Source organism: Ictidomys tridecemlineatus, chromosome 11, assembly GCF_052094955.1.
Source record: "Ictidomys tridecemlineatus isolate mIctTri1 chromosome 11, mIctTri1.hap1, whole genome shotgun sequence".
NCBI classification, from domain to species: domain Eukaryota; kingdom Metazoa; phylum Chordata; class Mammalia; order Rodentia; family Sciuridae; genus Ictidomys; species Ictidomys tridecemlineatus.
The window spans coordinates 111,833,076-111,852,489 of record NC_135487.1 but is presented as its reverse complement, the minus strand read 5'-3'; the positions used below and the strand labels follow the sequence as shown (position 1 = coordinate 111,852,489).

General features: G+C 47.0%; 1 protein-coding gene, 1 long non-coding RNA gene and 1 other non-coding gene across 3 annotated transcripts in view; 2 read left to right on the top strand and 1 right to left on the bottom strand.

The window, feature by feature from the left end:
• Positions 1 to 1,793: 1,793 nt before the first annotated feature.
• The window catches only part of Phgdh (phosphoglycerate dehydrogenase), a 34,249-nt gene continuing 16,628 nt past the window's right edge, over positions 1,794 to 19,414 (bottom strand). The window contains exons 6-12 of the mRNA XM_005334941.5: positions 13,458 to 13,590; positions 12,841 to 12,989; positions 10,995 to 11,147; positions 7,137 to 7,269; positions 5,816 to 5,946; positions 2,926 to 3,163; positions 1,794 to 2,112 (exon numbers count right to left, since the gene is read on the bottom strand). Of these exons, the coding sequence (XP_005334998.2) occupies positions 1,958 to 2,112; positions 2,926 to 3,163; positions 5,816 to 5,946; positions 7,137 to 7,269; positions 10,995 to 11,147; positions 12,841 to 12,989; positions 13,458 to 13,590 (1,092 nt within the window). The 3' untranslated portion in view covers positions 1,794 to 1,957. The remainder of the gene's footprint in view (positions 2,113 to 2,925; positions 3,164 to 5,815; positions 5,947 to 7,136; positions 7,270 to 10,994; positions 11,148 to 12,840; positions 12,990 to 13,457; positions 13,591 to 19,414) is intronic.
• On the top strand, positions 5,944 to 10,084 carry LOC144368294 (uncharacterized). Its single transcript, XR_013428096.1, has 3 exons — positions 5,944 to 6,650; positions 8,321 to 8,411; positions 8,632 to 10,084. It is a non-coding gene; the product is annotated as an uncharacterized LOC144368294 (long non-coding RNA).
• On the top strand, positions 16,904 to 17,010 carry LOC120891140 (U6 spliceosomal RNA). Its single transcript, XR_005735560.2, has one exon. It is a non-coding gene; the product is annotated as a U6 spliceosomal RNA (small nuclear RNA).

The window sequence follows — 19,414 nt, the reverse complement described above, 5'->3', positions numbered from 1 at the left end:
GTTATTTTGAAACCAGTTCCTTTATGTCCTTCCAGCATTTGCTCTAATTCCATTATTAAACTTCTGGAAATTTCTGCTTTCCAGCCAACATATACAAGAGTGAAACTCCATTTTAAAGTTAGGTGGTACAGAGATGCCACAAGCCAGAGTAACATGAAAGAGTTAATGGCATCCTCCATGTAGCACCAGCTGGATTTCAAAATTAATCCTGGTGCTTGGCATAGGGCTCCACAGTAGGGTGTTTGCCCAACATGCATAAGGCCCTGGGTTCCATTCTGGCATGGTGCACAGCGGGGATAAATCAATGTCTTTTAAATGTAGGAGAGATTATGTGAACAGCCAGGTGATGCAATGAAATTGCCCATGCACTCTTGTGTGAATCATGATCCAGAAGACATTTTGAGATGCTCAGGTCATTTGGATTTCTAGAATTGTCCTGACCACCTTAGTGTGCACTGTGGTTTTATCTAGGGATTTTCAGCAAGGAGACTAAGGGGTTGAAAATTTAGCTCAATTTAACTGAATGATGATCTTGACCATCTTAGCCTGTTTTTCCAGTCATCAGTGAGAGTGTGTGACCTTGACAGATGCCATGAGAAGCACAGACATTTTTCCAATAGGAGGAAGTGGGTTGTCTGATGGTAGGACACCCAGTGTCTAGATGGGCCAGATGCCATCACCATGAGGGCCTGTGGAAGGCTCTTTGGTCTGTGGGGTTCCATGTAAGATTGAGACCTGCTTGTCTACTGTCAGGAAGGCATAGGAATGAAGAAACCAATGTTTACCATGTTTCCCAGGCACCCACATACTACTTCTCAACCCATCAATCTGTCACTGCAGCTTTGAAAGCCTTGTTATCCCTCCTACAGATAAAGAAACAGGCTTGGGAGAATTAACACTGTGTTCCAGGTCAAGGAACTGCACAGAGCTGACCTTCTGTTCTTGTGTGGGCCCATCACTTCAAGGTTTGCTACATGAAGGCCACAGTGTACATTCCAAGCTCACTGAAGATGCCAGCAGAGCCTTTGTGGTTGGTATTCAATACTGTGGAACTAAGGAGGCTAAAGTGGCGAATTTGCTTCCTTTGAACCCAGGCAGGTGCCCAGTGCCAGGCCTTCTCAGCAGGCAGCCTGGGAATGAACTACTGGGGCAGAAAAGCTCTCAAGAGGAAAATTTTTGCATGAAGAAGCCCATACTTTTCGTGAAAATCACTTTTTAAAAAAAAAACTATTCTGAGTTTGCTTTGTGAGCTTGCCAAATATCCACATGCCCCCAAACCTTTACACACGCTTTGTTCCCCTTGTGGAATTCTTCCAAACACCTGCCCTGAGACACCAACATCCTCCAAAGTGCTTTCTTCTTGGGACTCAAGGTCATCTCCCACACAACTGCATAGGTCCAGTGAACTGCAGGCTGTGCCCCTCCCACCAGAAGATTTCTATGGGAGGGTTTGATTTCTCTTAAAGCAAAGCTGGGTTAGAAACTAATCCAGATCCTAGCACATAGTGCGACATTTGTTTGATGAATTTTATTCATTAATGTGCACAGATATTTCCAGAAGGAAGGGATCTGAAATACCATAGGAATCTGAAATATCCTGAGCTTTGTTCCTGTAGAAACACCTTCGAATAACCTTAAATAGGAGAGGGATATATTCAGAATACCACAGTAATAATGCATTTGTCCACTGCAAACTTCTTCCACACCTGCTACCCTTTGGCAGACAAAACCAAGCCCTATGGCTAGACACGGATGCCCTCTGGTGGCTCTTAAGAATAACAACACCAAAAAGATACATGGAGAACTTGGGGGAGGCTCTTTATTAGATGCTACATTGCAGGGGTCAGAGGATTGCAGCCATGTCAGCCCTAGGAATGTGGACCTCCCTTCCTAATGGTTCACAGTGAGTAGTTTTCTTTAGAGAAGCCTCAGAGGCCAGAACCAGGGAGCCCCAGGGTTAGAAGTAGAACTGGAAAGCCTCAGACACATGCTGCTTCCATGGTTCCAGGCTGGGCAGCAGGGAGGAGATGCCCATGACGTGCCAGGTCTCCCCATCAGATACCATCGAGGTCTGGTAGGACAGCAGCTGCACACCTGCCTCTGCCAGGAGGCCTAGAAGTAAAAGAAACCCTTGTTGGCATAGAGCGTTGGGGAAAGTGAGGAACTGGGAGCAGTCAGAAGTCAGGCTTCTATGATCAAAGTTGCAATGGGAGGATGCTGGTCTCAGTACTGAGGAGCCTAGATGGAAGGAGCAACAGAACATCTGCCCAGCTTCCCTTGATTATTTCGGAGATTCTTCAGGCACACTCTGACCATCAGGCATATCAGCAAAGAACTATATAGCTCTTGACTTGCTGTTTGCCAGGCCAACAGCAAGGGAGAAAAACAGGGAAAGTTCCTCTGGGCAGTTGGCAAGAATGATGAAATTAGAAACCCCTGGACATGCTCAAAACCCCAGGAGTGCAGGCCCCAGGAGACTGGGGTAGGTCTAAGATGCCCCAAGTATAGGACAGGATGCCCAGATAGGTTTTGCTGTGGCTAGGCTGGCCACCAGGGCTTATAGGCACAAAGGGAATCTCTACTCAATGGCTCTGAACTCATGGGACATGGCTCTGCAGGCAGGTGCAAGCAGGGTGCTTAATATGGCAATCTTGGGACTCATGGCCAGGATGGAGATGGGCATTCTGGTCCCAACCCTGCCACACTGCTCTGAGGCTTAGATAAAGCATTTTCTCTCTCTGAACTTGGTATCTGCCCTAACTGTTCTATAAATTGGCAAGATAGATCCTCTGTATGGTAGAGAGCCAGACATTCCCTAATGCATGGAGAAGGATCAAAAGAAGATCTGCAGGGCCCAATCACAGGGCAGACCTCACCTCTGCCTTAAGAACCCTGGCCAACCCCACCACCCAAATCCGTCCTCACCAATCATGGTAGGCAGCATTGCAGGGTTGGAGGGCTGAGCTCGGAACATGAGCAGGGGCAGGCCCCGGCGGAGAGGCACTTCTGGTTTGAAGACTGAGCCATTGAGCACCTGCAGCACAGGTGTGGTGCCCTGGACGGAGCCCACAGCCTGATACGGAGCACCAGCCAGGGTTACGGTCAGGAGGCATTCTCCACTGCCCTGCTCCCCAGCTGCAGCTGGGCTGTGGGAGGTGGTGACCTGCAGAGAGAATGCAAGGAGGCACAATTACTTTTCCTGATTGCATCATGCCCAACATTTCTCTTTCAATCTAATCACCCATTTGCAGGGCTCCAGCCTGGCCAAAAGGCTCAGCAATTCAGGGGTAGGGGCAAATAGGGGTAAAGCTTGTGCCCCTGAGCATTAGCTTCCTGGAACAGTTAATGACCACTCCAAAGAAAGGGCAAAGAGATTTACCAGGTGCAGGGTTTTAGTAGAGGGGTGGGAATTGGGGAGAGGGAGGAAGGCAGGGCTGTGAGGACCCAGCAGACCCAGGATGACTCTCCTGCTTTGACTCCTTCATTCCTGGGGTATAGAAGTGGAGGGAAGAAGCCGGGAGGGATCACAGAAGCTCTACTCCCTGCCAGCTCCCACCAGCCGAGAAACAGACTTTGATCTGAAAAGAGAAGCAGAGGGGAAGATGCCAAAGGGAAGTTGTGAGAAGCAAACGATGCCTGCTCCAAGAATTTGCAAGCTAATCAAGAAATGGGTGCTATCCACTAACCTCAAAACAAACAAAACAAACCTATGAGTAAATCTAACCAAGAAGACAAAAGACCTCTATAACAAAAATAATATAGAACACTGAAGAAGAAAAAAGGTAAAGACCTCAAAAGATGGAAAGACTTCCCATGTTCATGGATAGGCAGAATTAATATAGAAAAAATGGCCATGCTACGGGAAGCAATATACAGATTCACTGCAATCCCCATCAAAACACCAATAACATTCTTTATAGAACTAGCAGAGAAAAAAAAAAGTCTTAAAAAGTCATTTGGAAGAATAAAAGACCCAGAATAGTCAAAGCAATTCTAAGCCAAAAAAGCAATGCTGTAGGCATCATAATACCTGACTTCAAATTATACTATAGAGCTATATTAACAAAAACTGCGCGGGATTGGCATAAAACAGACCAACGGTACAGAATAAAAAACCCAGAGACAAACCCACACATCTGATGTTTGACAAAGGTACCAAAAGCATACACTGAAGAAAAGACAGCCTTTTTAACAAATTGGTTAGGAGATCTGGTTATCTATATGTAGAAAAACGAAACTAGACCCTTATCTCTGACCCTGCACAAAAATCAACTCTAAGTGGATCAAAGACCTCAGTATTAGACCAGAAACTATGCAACTCCTAGAAGAGAATATAGGGTCAATACTCCAGCTTTTAAGCACTAGCAATGACTTTCTCAATAGGACCCCTAAAGCTCAGGAAATAATGCCAAGAACTAATAAATGGGATGGCATCAAATTAAAAAGCTTCTACACAGCCAAGAAAATAAGTAGGGATGTGAAGAGAGAATCTACAGAATAGGAGAAAATATTTGCTAGGTACTCTTCTGACAGAGGATTATTATCTAGAGTAAAGAACTCAAACAACTTTAAACTCCAAAAATATCAAATAACCTAACTAATTAATGGGCAAACAAATTAAACAGACACTTCTCAAAAGAAAAACAAATGACCAACAAATATATGAAAAAAAATATTCATCATTAGTAATCGAGGAAATGCAAATCAAAACTACACCAGATTTCATCTCATACCAGTAAGAATGGTAGTCATCAAGAATACAAATAATAAATGCTGAAGAAGATGTGAAGAAAAAGGAACACTTTTACACAGCTGGTTGGATTATAAATTAGTGCAATCATTACAGAAATCAGTATGCAGGTCCCTCAAAAGACTAGGCATGAAACCACCATATGACCCTGATATATACCACTCCTTGGTATTTATCCTAAAGAATTAAAGTCATCTTACTACAGTGATACACCCATACCCATGTTAATAGCAGCATAATTCACAATAGCCAAACTATAGAGCCAGCCTAGGTGTCCAACAATGGAGGAATGGATTAAGAAAAACATGGTATGTATACACAGTGGAGTTTTATTCAGCCGCAAACAAAACTATAATTACTACGTCATTAACAGGAAAATGAATGGAACTAGAGACCATTATGTTAAGCAAAGTAAGTCAAACTCATAAGGTCAAGGGGCATGTTTTCTTTCATATGCAGAAGCTAGAGGAGAAAAAGGAAAAGAAAGGTGTGAGCAGATATCATGAACATTGGGGAGATCAGTAAAGGAAAGGGACCAGGTTTGGGAGGGATGACCAGAGGAGGTTAGTGCCGGGGAATGATATTGGTCAAATTATATTGTTCTACTGTGTGCATTCACAAATATGTAACAACAAATCCATTATACACAGCTGTACTGCACCAATACAAAAAAAAAAAAATGTGGGAGGAAAAAAAAAAAAAACAATGGGTGCTGTGGTATAAGGTGCACCGGATGGAATCTGAGTTGGAACATACTGGGCCATCTTTAAGCCTCCATTCAGATTCAGCCCAGCTCCTCATTTTCCTGAGCTGTGAAACATGGATAGCAAACTTTCTCCAATTCACAGAGCACTTATTTATGGATCCCTGAGTCTCAGCTCCTTCAGCAATGCTTAGAGGCAGATGGTAGCTCCTCTTAAGAGGCAGATAAAGGAATCATGGCCACCCCTCACAGGTAAGGGTGAAGGCAGCACTTCCACCCCATGAGTTCACTTGTGAGTAAGTTCTAGAAAGGTGGGGTCGAAGAGCAGTGCTGGCAGGGAATGTGGAGAGAGGGGGACGCACATTGAGGCCGGCCTCTTTCACCAGCAGCTTGGCGTTCACCAAGTTCACATCCGCCTGCTTGGAAGCTTCTTTCAGGAGGCCGACAATGACTGCAGGGCTTAGGCAGTTCCCAGCATTCTTCAGAGATGTTCCTAGGGACAGAGAAAAGCGATGCTAAGTCCTTGTTCAATAAGCATCACAGGAGGGAGCAGAAGGCCACAACAGGACCTTGAACTACAACAGGATCCTCGTTGCCCAACGAGGACCCCAAATGCAGCCTGCACTAGATAGTTCTGCCTCTCCTGCAGAGATCACTCAGAGCCAGCAAGGGAGACATACCTGGGTCGGAGCCAGGAAACCAGGACTTTGGCCAGTCTGAGAAACTCCTCTCAAAAATACAGCCCAACTCCACTGGCCACCCTGGCCTGCCTATGGGTCTCCCAGGAGACTTGGAAAACTCCCGACTCCTACATAATTTGGCACTCAGACCCTCACAGGCCTCAAGAAAAGAGCAGAAAGGGGCAACTACTTTGTTTCCTCTGGGGTCTGGGTGGGGATCCCCTGGCTCTCTTTCCCTGGTGTTTTTGCCAATGCTCTGGGTCTAACTCCCCCCACTCCATAATTTCTCCTTCAGTGTCAGGTGCCCAACAGTTAGTGAGGGAAAACAACCCTTTGCAGCGTCAAGGGAATTGGAGCCCTTCCTGGCCACTCAACCATATCTGTACAGCAGTGGAGCTGCTAGAAAGCCAGCCGGAGCCTGGGGGGGGGGGGCAGACTGACAGCAGTGTTCTCATTCCCTCTCCACAGCTAAGCAAACACCGCCCAGGACTCTCAGACTGCACAAGAGCCCACCTTGGTAAGTCACACCCCACTCAAAATATCCCCATCGCCTCAGGAGGCACAACCACCTGGACTCCCACTTCACTGTGGAAAAAAAAAAAATTAAGGCTCAAAGGAAGGAGTCACCCAGCAGATAAGCAACAGGTCAAAACCAGAACCAAATGGTACTGTTGCTTAATCTGGGACTCCTTGTACCGGGTCCCACATTTTCTCTTGCATTAAATCATCTCTGTGGAGGTCTCTCTTGTATCCAAAACATTTTCTGTCCTAAAATTACTACATAAACTTAATTTATCAAAAATTAAATCTATTTTCCCAATGAATTTTGGTACTGCCCACCCTTCTCCCCTACCTTTTATACTAAGTGACCTGTACTGAGAGGAGGGCCCAAGTCACCTGAGTCTCCCATCACCTCTGAGGCTAGTGGCAGATACACCCAATAGGGATGGGTCTGTGCCACTCCATACCCATGCTTCTCCAACGCCCCCAGATCCTGACTCACCCTGTGTTACCACCTGAATGGTCCCTTTGGGGGAGCCAGCCCAGGCTCGCATCAGCGTCCCTAGAGCTTCTGCCAGACCGATCCAAGGCTTTGTGTGCGGAGAGAAGGCACTGGTAAGAGCCTGTGCATTTATCTGCAGAGAAAGAGGGCACAGGGGAAGTCACAAAGAGGCAGGTCAGGCACTCCTGCCCGACTCCGATACAAAATCGAGATTTTGTTGACTAGAGCCAGCTCTGCAGGGAGAAGAGGCGTAGGGCCATCCATGTTTGGATGGCTGGTGGGTGACAACTTCCATCAGCCACCAACTAGAAGACAATGACTTAACCCTAGAGGTGAGGAGAGCTGGAGAACTAGAAATGGAAACAAAAGGCTAAGACCCCACACAAGGGACAGAGCAGGAAAAGAGGCCCCTCTGCCTTCACCGAGTAGTTGGCCCTGTCCCTCTCCAGGGGAGACTTGTTTGTCCGATTCTGGGGAAGGATCTGGGCAGCACAATAAAGGTGGATTTTTGACATAAAACATATGGAATGGTCTGGGATTGTGGCTCAGTGGCAGAGCGGTTGCCTTGCACGTATGAGGCCCTGGGTTCAATCCTTAGCACCACACAAAAATAAATAAATAAAACAAAGGTATTGTGTCCAACTACACCTAAAAAATTATTAAACAAAAAATATGGAGTCACAGATGACTTGAAAGTAGAATGGGGATTCTCTCTGGAATGGCATATTTCTAATTTGTCTTCCATTTAAAAATTTTCTGTCTTGATTTTTCTTTAAAATGTCTATTTTGTCACTAAATACCATGATAAATTATCCCAACTTATAAAGCTAGATTCATACTGTTGTGAGATCCTATCACGCTTTGAAAATTAGTGTGTGTCAAGCGCATACTGCACAGTTGCGGGAGCCAGCCACAGAGTTACAAATTGAGGGTCAGCCAGGTTGGGTCCCCAGCAGGGGCCTGATAACAAAGCCAGTTTGTCCTTGGAAGGAATTTCTATTCCATTTAGTGGTTCAAGGTACTGACGTTATGAGTTAGATAATTGCCACTTTCATGGAGGCAACCCGTGAAGAGAACCATCTGAGAAGGATTGTATGAGAAACGTGGAATTTGATGCAAATTGAATAGGCAACTACAAGATGTAAAGAGATGAAAACATGACAGTTTTATCTGTTTTCATAAAGATGACACTGGAAGAGTAGCCAAGCACAGTGGTGCACACCTGCAATCCCAGTGACTCAGGATGCTGAAACAGGAAGATGGCACAAGTTCAAGGTCAGTCTTGGCAACATAGTGAGACCTATTGGGGTAGCTCAATGGTAGAGTGATTCTGGGTCCCATTCCTAGTACACACGCACACACATACGCACACAATATATCATTAGAAGAGTGTGACAGTCTCAGGTTTGAAAGTGACACTGGAGACCCATCTGGGTGGGAGGCAACCTGGTATGAGGGCTCCCTGCTACAGGACTTTTCTTTATCCTCCCTGCAGAGACACAGGAAGAGCAATGGGTGAGAAAGTGGAACCAAAGAAGGAGCAGCTCCTGAAGAGGGCCAGGAGCCCATGGCTGGAACAGGAACTGGATGCCACCAAGAAGCCCCCCAAAACAGACACCATACCTCATTCCTCTGTCCTCTATGTGGGGCCCACACAGCCCAGCCCTGGGAAGGTGCTCATTGCAGATCTATGAAATAACAGGACTGTCCTCAATCTCTAGAGAACAAGCAGGACACCAGGGAAGAGACAGGTGTCTCTGGACACCAACCTGACCCTAGCATTCATCTCTGCCAAGATGAGGGCAGAACTGAACTGGAGATGATACAGTGAAGAATTAGGGAGAAAATACCTCCTATGCAACAAAAATATCTCTTTCCAAATGCCTAAATTGCTAAGACTGGATCTGAACTTGTGATCCTCCTGTCTTAGTCTCCTGAGCTAAGCCACTACGCCTGGCTACAAATGCCTTCTTAAAACTAATCAGCCACTATGGGTGGATAGTTAAATATGCTGATGTTTAACTAGGTTTTCACTGCTAGGTTTAGATGGAGACGTTGTGTGGTTCCATTTGGTGGAGTTAAGGGAGTCCCAGGGAGGAAAAGCCGTGGAATGTCCCCACTCCCTACTGACAAGGTGAGTATCTCACACGGGCTGCAACGGGGAGGGCAGACAAGTGCTTTATGAAAGATCTAAGAGGGTCAGGCCTCACCCAGATTGCCTGGCAAGGGACATGGGGCCATGCCCCAGCCTGTGTCCCAATCATGGTCACCTGGGAAGAATGAACCTGCTCAGGAGCCTAGTAGGTAGGTAAGAAGGTGAGTAAGTGTGCTGCAGCCTGAGGAGCCAATACAATATGGGAGGAGACGGAACACGGGCCGGTCTAGTGTGTTAGTTGACCCCCATGCTGTGTCCACCACAGGCTTTCCAGCCTCCACCATCACATCTGTAATAACTGGCCTAAGAATCCCTCCTGATTTCCACAGAATGAATGGGCAGGAGGTTTGCCAGATGGCAAAGGTACCCTAATTCTCTCAGGACATAGAGGGCTGGGTGGCTTAGTGAGAAAAGAGGGTGCCCTTCCTAAGTCCTCACCAGCAAACATCACCAGGCTGAGGGTCAACCAGGAAGGCCAGGAAGCCCTCACTCCCACCCACCCATACTAAGTCTCATCCACTGCCTTTTTCCAAGTTTTGTTATATGCTCTGGGCCCACCTATGGAAGCTGCAGAGGAACTTAAGTCAGGTTTTTTTGGTCCTCAGGGAACTTCAGATTTATTAAAAGCAAAGATACAAGCTGGATGCCGTGGTGCATGCCTGTAATCCAGTGATTCGGGAGGCTAAGGAGGAGGATCACATGTTCACGGTCAGATTCAGCAACTTAGTGACATCCTCAGCAATTTAGGAAGACCCTGTCCCAAAATAAAAAAATAAAAGAGACTGGGGACATAGCTCAGTGGTCAAGCACCCCTGGGTTCAATCCCCAGTATCCGCCCCACCAAAAATTAATTAACAAACAAACAAACATAAACCCACAAACATATAAATTTGTGAAGCTTTAGAACCAAAAGAGAATGTAATTAATGAAAGAATTGAGGTGGTGCTGGAAAGGCCAAGCAGGTTTGGGCGAAGGAGAGGTGAGCCCCTTGAAGGAGCTATGCTTTCCTCATTCAAGCGAGTCCTCCAGGGGCTATGGCAGTATCTGGTACTCACCAGAACTGAAGGAATATCCAGACACACTTGCTATGAGCCAGGAGAGGCTTGGGGGAGAAACGTATGCCAGGAAGGGCCCGACTGAGCAAAGAAGTGGGGATGTTGTGCCACTATTTGGGGAAATCAAGGGGCCAGCTGGCAGGGAGGGTTCCTACTGGTAGCTGAGGAGAGCAGTTATCACAGCAAGGTGAGACTCTGGTCCTGGGCACGATGCACAGTGCTCTGGGGAGTTTACCGGGTGCCAGCTCCCCACAGGGACTTTCTGGGCAGGCCCCCCCGCCATCCCTCACCACCCACTGCGTACAGCCGTGTTACCCTAACAACACTGGTGTTCCCAAGGCATGTGGAGAACAAAGGCTCTTTCTCTGGAGGCTGAGCCCTGGGAAGGGCCACAATCTGCAGCAGGGTTACAATATAACAGCACTAACTGGGCTCCCTGCTCCAAGGTCTCAACTCTCAAGGTTGCAGATAGGCAGCTCCTGCCCACCCTGTCCCGATGAGAGCAGACCCAAGAGAATTCCCTCCTCTGCAGCCCCCAGGGACCAATCTGTTCACCCCCCACCCCAACCCTGCTGTCACCCCCACCATGACCCTCTCCGGGTCTCCTCCCTCTGCCTTCAGGTCCCAGCCCCACGCAGTGATACTTACAACCCCAGTGAGAGACTTCCCCTTCACCATGTCCACAAACTGGACAGCGATCTCCTCCCCACAGCGGCTCTGGGCCTCCTTGGTGCTGGCACCCAGGTGGGGGCAGCTGATGACGTTCTCATGGTCCACCAAGGCTCGGTCCCGTGGTGGCTCCTGCTCAGAAAGAGATGCCTCTAGATTGGCCGCAATGGACTGACCCTACCCCTTGGGGCTGCCCCTGGGCACAAGGGAAGCTGTAGGAGAGGAAGGCAGGGGCAGCACCACCTTGTACTTGTTTTGCCAGTGGCCCCTGGAGTCTTTACCAGCTTCCCCATGAATGTTACGTCATAGCAGAGTGGGCAGGGCAGAAACTGTGGATTCCAATCTCACTTCCACCACTTCCCACCCAGGTGCCTTGGGGGAAAATCCTCCATCTCTTTAGGCCTCAGTTTCCTCATCCATGAAATGGTTGAACACTAACTAGATCACATTGTTGTGGGGATTGAACACTAGAGGTCCTGATATTGCCAACCAGTGGAAGCAATCATTACTATTGTTGCTGGGTTTTTCCCTGTAACTCACCCCTACCTGGCATCCTTATGGCATTTAACCATCTCTGTGTTTTACAGGGCTCTTAGCATAATGTCCTGCTCTTCACAGGCACCTTACACACGTAAGAGCATTGGTACTCACCAGGACAGGCAGCCCACTGGTACCATCCCAACCACTCACTCCTGTGCCCCTTCCACCCCTTCTAATCATTGAGCAGAATACTGCCCTTGGGAAAGTGACTTAGGGTTCTTCTTTTCTGGGCCCTCTCCCTAGGGATCTGTTGTTTCCAGCCACCTAACAGCAGCTGGAACAAAGACACTGAAGACATCAGAGGTACTACATTAAAGAGGATGGCCATACGAAGAGGGCCGCCTCCTCCATGGAGCCCACAATAGAGAGATGGATGGCCAGGAGTACAAATCCAAATGCACTGTGCACCTAAGGGTAGGAATAGTGAGAGCTACAGGGACTCAGAGAGGGTCAGTGATTTGCCAAAGCCACACAGCTAGTAACCTGTACACCACAAATGCCTATTCCAAAGTACATGCTCTCTCTTGAGTCATAGTTAGGAGCCATGATAACTATGGAAATGCACTCTTCTGCATTCAACCTGCTGAGGTTGAGCTTCTGCTTCTGGTGGGAGAGCAACTCATCACAGGCACCCTGAGGGAATACTGCCACTGTCCTTGGGCTTCTGTCCCTCTCTGGGAAAGAGGAAAGGAAGAGGAATACCAGTGGATACAGGGTGGACTGTTTTCTTGGCCACAAGACTGCACTTAAATCAGGGACCTGTAACAATACATTAAGCTGTTCTCTCCCTTCCCCAAATCCTCAACCTCACTGATTTGACATGGTCTTTCCTCTCAGTTATCAATATGACAGCAGGCAAAGAAGTCTGAGACCAGGACTTGGGTCCTATTTAAAACAGGAGTTTTTGCTGGGTGGCACATGCCTGTAATCAAGTTTGAGGCCAGCCTCAGAAATTTAGAGAAACCCTAATTCAAAATAAGAAATAAAAGAGCTGGAGATGTAGTTCAGTGGTAGAGTGACACGGGGTTCAGTACCTAGTACCAAAACAAAATAAAACCAAACAACAAAAAACTAACACTGTGTTCTACAGAAGACAGAATGGCTGCTCCTTGGCAAGTTCCTCAAACCAGACAGGTGTATTCTTGGTGACACAGTTTCTCTCATTTACCATTAATGCCAGACACTCTGTGCTAGACTTCCTGAAAAATGCTGGGCTCTCTCTGGCCCTGTCCTCTCGGCTCCTTGTCTCCCTTCCTCCCCTGAGACCTGGATTGCAAGCACTTACTTCTGTAAACACGTCCAGTGCGGCTCCCCCACACTGACCAGACTGCAGGGCCCGGAGCAGGGCACCTTCATCCACAATCCCTCCTCGAGCACAGTTCACCACACGCACACCCTTCTTGCACTGGGCGAAGGTACTGTCATTCAGCAAGCCTGGAAGAAAGAGAGGACCTTGCAGAGGCCTTGGCTCCCCTGAACCAGCTCTTTCCCCAGAGGCCTCTCTTCCTTCTGGAAAGCTCCCTCTGTCTTCTCACCTCTTCCTAGACGTGGAATCCCTGTCCTGGACCCAGTTTAGAAATATCCTAGGAGTTGTTGAGCTATTGGTGCTTCAAGTGCGTGTAAGAATCAGAATGGCCTGCAGGGGCCTTATGGGAAATCCACACAAGTCACTAGTTGCACATACAATCGGCTCACCCAGACACCTGTACATTTCCAGCTAGCTCACCCCTCCTTCATCTCAACAGGAGCAGCTGACAAATGCTCTGCATAACCATGTTCTGCAGGACCTGGTAGGCCCCTTCCCAAACCGGCTCAGCAGCATCTGCAGAAGGCCCAGACTGAAGGTCCACTCTATCTGGTCTGTGGCTTCTGTGGCCAACCCATAAGATAGAGGCACGCTACCTGTCGTGGAGGGTAGGAGAGGTGTGTGAACAGTGATGAAATCGCAGAGAGGCCAGATCTCCTCCAGGGGCAGCTGCTGGACACCGAAGGAAGCTGAGACTTCTGGAGAAATGATGGGATCGTACCCTATCGTCTGATCAGAAGTGAGAGAGATGAAGGAAGCGTCATCATCAAATCTGGATACTGACATTATTAATAACAGCTACCATTTATTGAGCATTTGCTACATACAAAACATCCTCCAGTTTAATTCCGATGACAACTCAACGAGCCTGGTGCTACTTTAGCACCATGGGAAGCAGGACTGTGCAGCTAGGAGGGGGCACAGCCAGAGGAAAGCTCCAACTACAAGCAGTTACTAGAGCATTCCAGGTGTGGCTGGGCAAGGTGGAGCTTGGAAACCCTGAAACAGGGACCCTAAGTGAGGGACCACGATCACGTGGGGAGCACTGAGCTCATCACAGGGTACACCAGGCAAGGAAAGGGCGGCTGCAGATGGAAGGCATACAGGTCCAGGAAACAGACAGATGCACTAAGGATTCAGACAGGGAGGAAGAAGTGAGGGAGGAGGGCATCACTGGTGCAGACAGGATCAGGAATGACACCAAGATGTGTCACTGGAGACATGGTTGAAATATCAGAGCCGACAGCAGCAGAGAAAAAACAGTACCTTTCTTTGAAATTTCTATTAGTAGGGCTTTATGGCACAATTTGTATCACTTGGCATCTAAGACAACACGGAGGTATAAATGACTAATGGTGAGTTCTTTAACAGGGCAGGTTTGATTGGGATGGGGAGCCAGGACATCTGGGGGAGGAAAGTTTGAGACATAAAAGCACCAGGGATAGGGAAGCCTGAGACAACCTTGGTCTAGGTTGGCCAGGGAAGATGTGGAACCCCCCAACGAGGATCCTACCTGGGGCCACTGAAATGGAACGTGGACTCCCAGGAAGCAGGGGCAGGTAGGAAATTCAGGTGTCAACTACAGCAGCCTCATGAAAATTGGTACCAGGTCATAAGATGTCAGTGGTGGGACAACGGAAAGCTCAGATGGGAAAAAGGGCACAGGCTCCTGGCTAATACACACACATATTTTTATTAAGCTCTCACTAGGGTTTTCACCTACCTCATTCCTGATGGGCTAGGGCCTATTATTTCCCATTTTACAAGGGAGAAAATGAGGCAGAGAGGTGACAGCTGATGCAGAGCATGAGCCAGGCATTCTGACTCCAGAAGCCTGCCCTCCTCGTGGAAGTGGCTGGAAGCTGGGCAAACAGAAGAGGTGGGCAAAGGGCACAGGTCAACACGAGGACTTGGGGAGTGGTGACAGGAGCCCAGTGTCTGTCATGGGAGACAGCAGCAAGGTTCCCATCAGCACAGGGAACCCAGAGAAGGCACTCTCCCTGAATCTGAGCCATCAGAGGGCTATAACCCTGTGTGAGAAAGCAAAGGTGAAGCCAGGTGAAAACGTGTCTCCTGCATCTTGGGTGCCCAACATGCCAGTCTCGGCAAGGGTCATGCTTTCAAGGTTACCAAGCCAGTGCAAGCAGCCAGGCAGAGTCAGCAAGCAGGTATCAAGTTCTACCTCTCACAACAGCAAAGATCTCTCCACTTTCTACTTGATCTACCCAAGAGGCCTTTCCAGGGCTCCCTCCAGGAGCTCAGACCCTGTCTGCAATACCAACTGGGGGAAAAGAGGTAGAGGAGGCATAAAAGTCTGAAAGGCATCCACATCCAAGAAGGCAGGGCGACGATATGCCAGGGTAGGCCTGCAGCACCCCAGGGATGTATTTGTAATCCAGAGCCCTGCCTCAGAGGCACCAACCACATATCAAAGCAAGTGTCAGGCCCCTCTGGACCTAGGTCCTCAATCCCAAATAAGAGTGGGTGAATGACTTCAGCCACCCCCTGCTTTAATACTCAATCCTTTAAAGTTTCTTGTAAAAAAAAAAAATTCCCCTAACACTGAGAGGAGAATGTTCAGAGCTAATCTAGTATTAAAAAAATAGGAAAGACAAAAAAAAAAAACAAAAAACAGCATACTACTTGATCTCCCTGGGTGGAGGAATTAGGTCCCTCCTTTGCTCTTTTGAGTTCTCAACTAGATGGGTTGGTTTGTAGATTCCTTTTGGAATTAGGGGAACATAAGAATTATTTTACAATACAGTGGAAAAGAAGACTTTCATTTCCAATGCAGAACAGCTGGGGAAGAAAATAAAAATGCCTATGCATACATCAGAGCCTTTGGATTCCACATTTCATTATTTGCCTTGTGGAATGAGCCGAGCAAAGCCACGCAGCCCCAACCCAACCACTGTTGTCCATTGGAGGCTGCTTCCTGGGGCCTACCAGGACCATGGCCACAGGGCACCAAGGGCTTACAAGTTCTGGACCCCCAATCAGATACTGCCGCTCCCTTTTATATGAAACCTACTCATTTCTGGTGCGGAGAAGGAAGTGTCCAGGGGAGGAGGGAGGATCCCTGTCTTCACCCTGAGAAGTCTTCTTTGTCTGCTGACACTGAACAATATCCCCATTCATCTCTAATCCAGATGTATTTTTTCCTTCATGTGGAGCCAGGAGAAGAAAAGGACAGCCTCACGGAAGGAGCTCACAGCACCCTATTGGCCTGTTCTGTTCTCAGGAGCCAAGACCGGGAGGAGGAGGCAGTCCAGGCCTGGCTCAGTGCCTCTGCTAAGCCAGCAGGTGCCTGAAGCTGCCGGGAGCAGCCTGGGAGAGGAGCAGATAAGCATCTTCCTAGTGGTTGGCAAGGCACCACTCAGTTTCTTTCTCACAGAGACAATATCTCATTTATTTGCAGATAAATAACTACGGGGAACAAATTTGGCTGAAAAAATAAAAGCCTTGTTCTCATTTTTCCCATGAGATAACTAGAAGAGAAAGTAGCTGAACTCAGTTAGGGTTCCTACGTAGGAGAGAATAGCCTAGCATATGTTTGGGGAGTCGAAAAAATGACATCAGGTCCCGAAGTCATGTGCTTGCCCAGTGTCCTATCTATCTTGGAAAAGGTCAGATGTCCTACAGGATGCAAGTACATGCCTTTCAAAGATTATTCCCAGAGAGGATCCTTGGGGAGAAATAAGAAGGATTCCCCTATCTCAGTGGCAGCCCCAGCCCTAGCCCCGGCCCACGCATAGACTCTTAATGTTAGAGCAACAGAGAAGGAAACCACCTTTTCTAAGGAGTTCTCCAGGGGTATTTCAGGACACCCTGGGAGGCTCTTCTTCTAGTTCTAGGGTGCTGCTGGCTCAGCACAGGATGGAGGAAAGAAAAAGCCTTCAAATTCAAGGGGCTCTAATGGAGAACTACAATGGTCACACTCCCTTCTATCCCATAGCCAAGTTCTTTAGCTTATCTCTGGAACTCTTTCTATTGCTGCAAGAAAAAAAAAAACAACTTAAATTAAAAAAAAAAAAAAGGTTCAGTGCTCACTTAGGCAGCACATATACTAAAACTGGAACGATACAAAACAGGTTAGTATGGCCCCTGCACAAAGATGACATGCAAATTCATGAAACATTCCATAGTTTGGGAATCCTTATATAGCATTCATGAGGTTATAAATCAGTGCATCCACGATGGAGTAGTTATCTCAGAAGACTAGGACTGGAACTACCATATGACCCAGCTATTCCACTCCTTGGCATTTATCCAAAAGAATTAAAGTCAGTGTTCTGTAGCGATACACGCATGCCCATGTTTATAGCAGTGCAATTCACAAGAGTCAAATTATGGAACCAGCCTAGGTGTCTGTCAATGGATGAATGGATAAAGAAAATGAGGTATATATAATGGAATTTTATTCAGCCATAAAGAAGAACAATTGTGTCATAAGCAGGAAAATGAGGGAATTTGAGAGTACAATGTTAACTAAAATAAGCCAAACTCGGAAAGTTAAGGATTGTATGTTTTTTCTAATGTGGAATGTAGAGAGAAAAAAAAAAGGGGGGGGAAGAAATGGGGGAGGGGGGAATCTCAGGAAAACAGAAGGGAGACCATTTCAGTAGAGGAAGGAAACCAGGGGGTGGGAAAAGAGAAGTACTGGAGAATAAAATTGATCAAATTATGTTATGTGCATGTATGAGCCTACTATGGGCAATTATACTACACCAATTTAAAAAAAAAAAAAAAAGACCTTAAAGGAAAAAAGAACTTAGCCAGGCACAGTGGTGTACACCTGTAATCCCTGCCACTTGGAGGCTGAGTCAGGAGGACCACAAGTTTGAGGTCAGTCTCAACCACTGAATGCAATCCTGTCTCAAAATAAAAAATTAGAATGGCTAGGGATGTCGCCGAGTGGGACAGGGTCCCAGTTCAATCCCCAGTGCTGAGAAAAACAAAACAAACAACAACAACAACAAAAATCAGATCAGTTCAAAGCTGCTTAGATAAAGACCCAAAGTCCAATACCTCCTGTCTCCTGGAGCCTCCTCTTTGCTCCTACCTGTGTCCTAGGACATCTTTCTAGTTCTAAAAGCAGTGCTTTAAGGCAGTAAGAATTCCAGGTACCAAGCGGAGATGAGAGCTGCCTCTCCCAGAGAGTGTCTGTCCTCTGAATAGCTGAGCACAGTGACATGGTACAGGGGCTACATTAAACTTGTAGAGATCACCAGTGAAGCCAGTGGTGGTCCTGAACCAAGAGCACAGGCAGAGTACAGGAGACTGCTCCTCTGTCTAGTCCTGTCACCTGGAGCTTATCAGATGACCTTGCTGGGACTCAGTTCTCTTATCTGTAAACCTGGGGTAATATGTTCAGGCGGTAGGCAGGGTGGTTGTGAGCAGAGTGACCGGACACGGCAGACATCAGTAAATATTAGCTGAGTCTGATGGCTCAGTAACAACTGGTGGCTCAGGTTCAAGGTCCATCCTTCTGGGCTAAAGTCAGATTCATCCCAACACTGGCCACAAAGAAACTGTTAAGGGATGCTGATCCCTCCCTCTGGAAAACTTGGATAAGAAAGCACAAGGCTTAATTCCAAACTGGCTTGGGTCTGTTAACACATTGTAGGGGACAGACGAGCACAAACTAGCTGAGTCTTTATTCAGCAACACTATTGAGAAGAATGTCTAAAGAAGAGGAGTATTAAGTGTAAGACCTTATGGCTCACACCACCAGCAGGCTGCAGGCTGATTAGTACAAGAGTGTGTGGAATTACACCTCCCTTGCTCTGGAATCTGTACTTCTTTTAATGCTGCCAAAAGTCACATTATCTTTTTTATCACATTAATCACACTGCTCTTTTGTCAACCAAAGCCATCCTCTCCCAAGGAAAGGTTTTCACAAACGCTTCTCCATGCAAAACTTGTCTAGTTGGGCCGGGGTTGCGGCTCAGCAGTAGAGTGCTCCCCTAGCATGTGCGAAGTACTGGGTTCAATCCTCAACACCACGCAAACATAAATAAATAAAATAAAGGTACTGTGTCCAATTACAACTAAAAACTAAATATTAAAAAAAAAAAAAAACCTTGTCTAGTTGTTTTTCGGACACACAAAAAAGGAAACGATTCTAGCTAAATTTCCTGGTAGGATGCCTAATTACGTGAGCTTTCTTATGTCTTTTAGGACCTGATTCTGCATTAAATTCCTTTCCTTGCTTCCTGTCATCCACAAATGACACATGGTCCAGGCTTTTAGGAGACAAAGTAGACCCCTATTCGTGGACAATCTTCCTCCAGATGGACAGTGTCAATTCTTCAACCTGTTACTAATCACTTTAACAGTGGAAGCACCACCAAGCTCAGGGGCTCTATCTTAGCCTCAAGAGACCATGAAAGAGACCTAAAGTCTACATTTGCAAACAATCTATCATCGAAGGTATGACAAAAAAAAAAAAAAAAGGCAATTTATCCATACAATGGAATTCCACAAGAGTTTTAAAATGTGGTAAATCTAGCCAGTCTAAAACCTATAGTTTTATCACCTTCTTTCCATACTG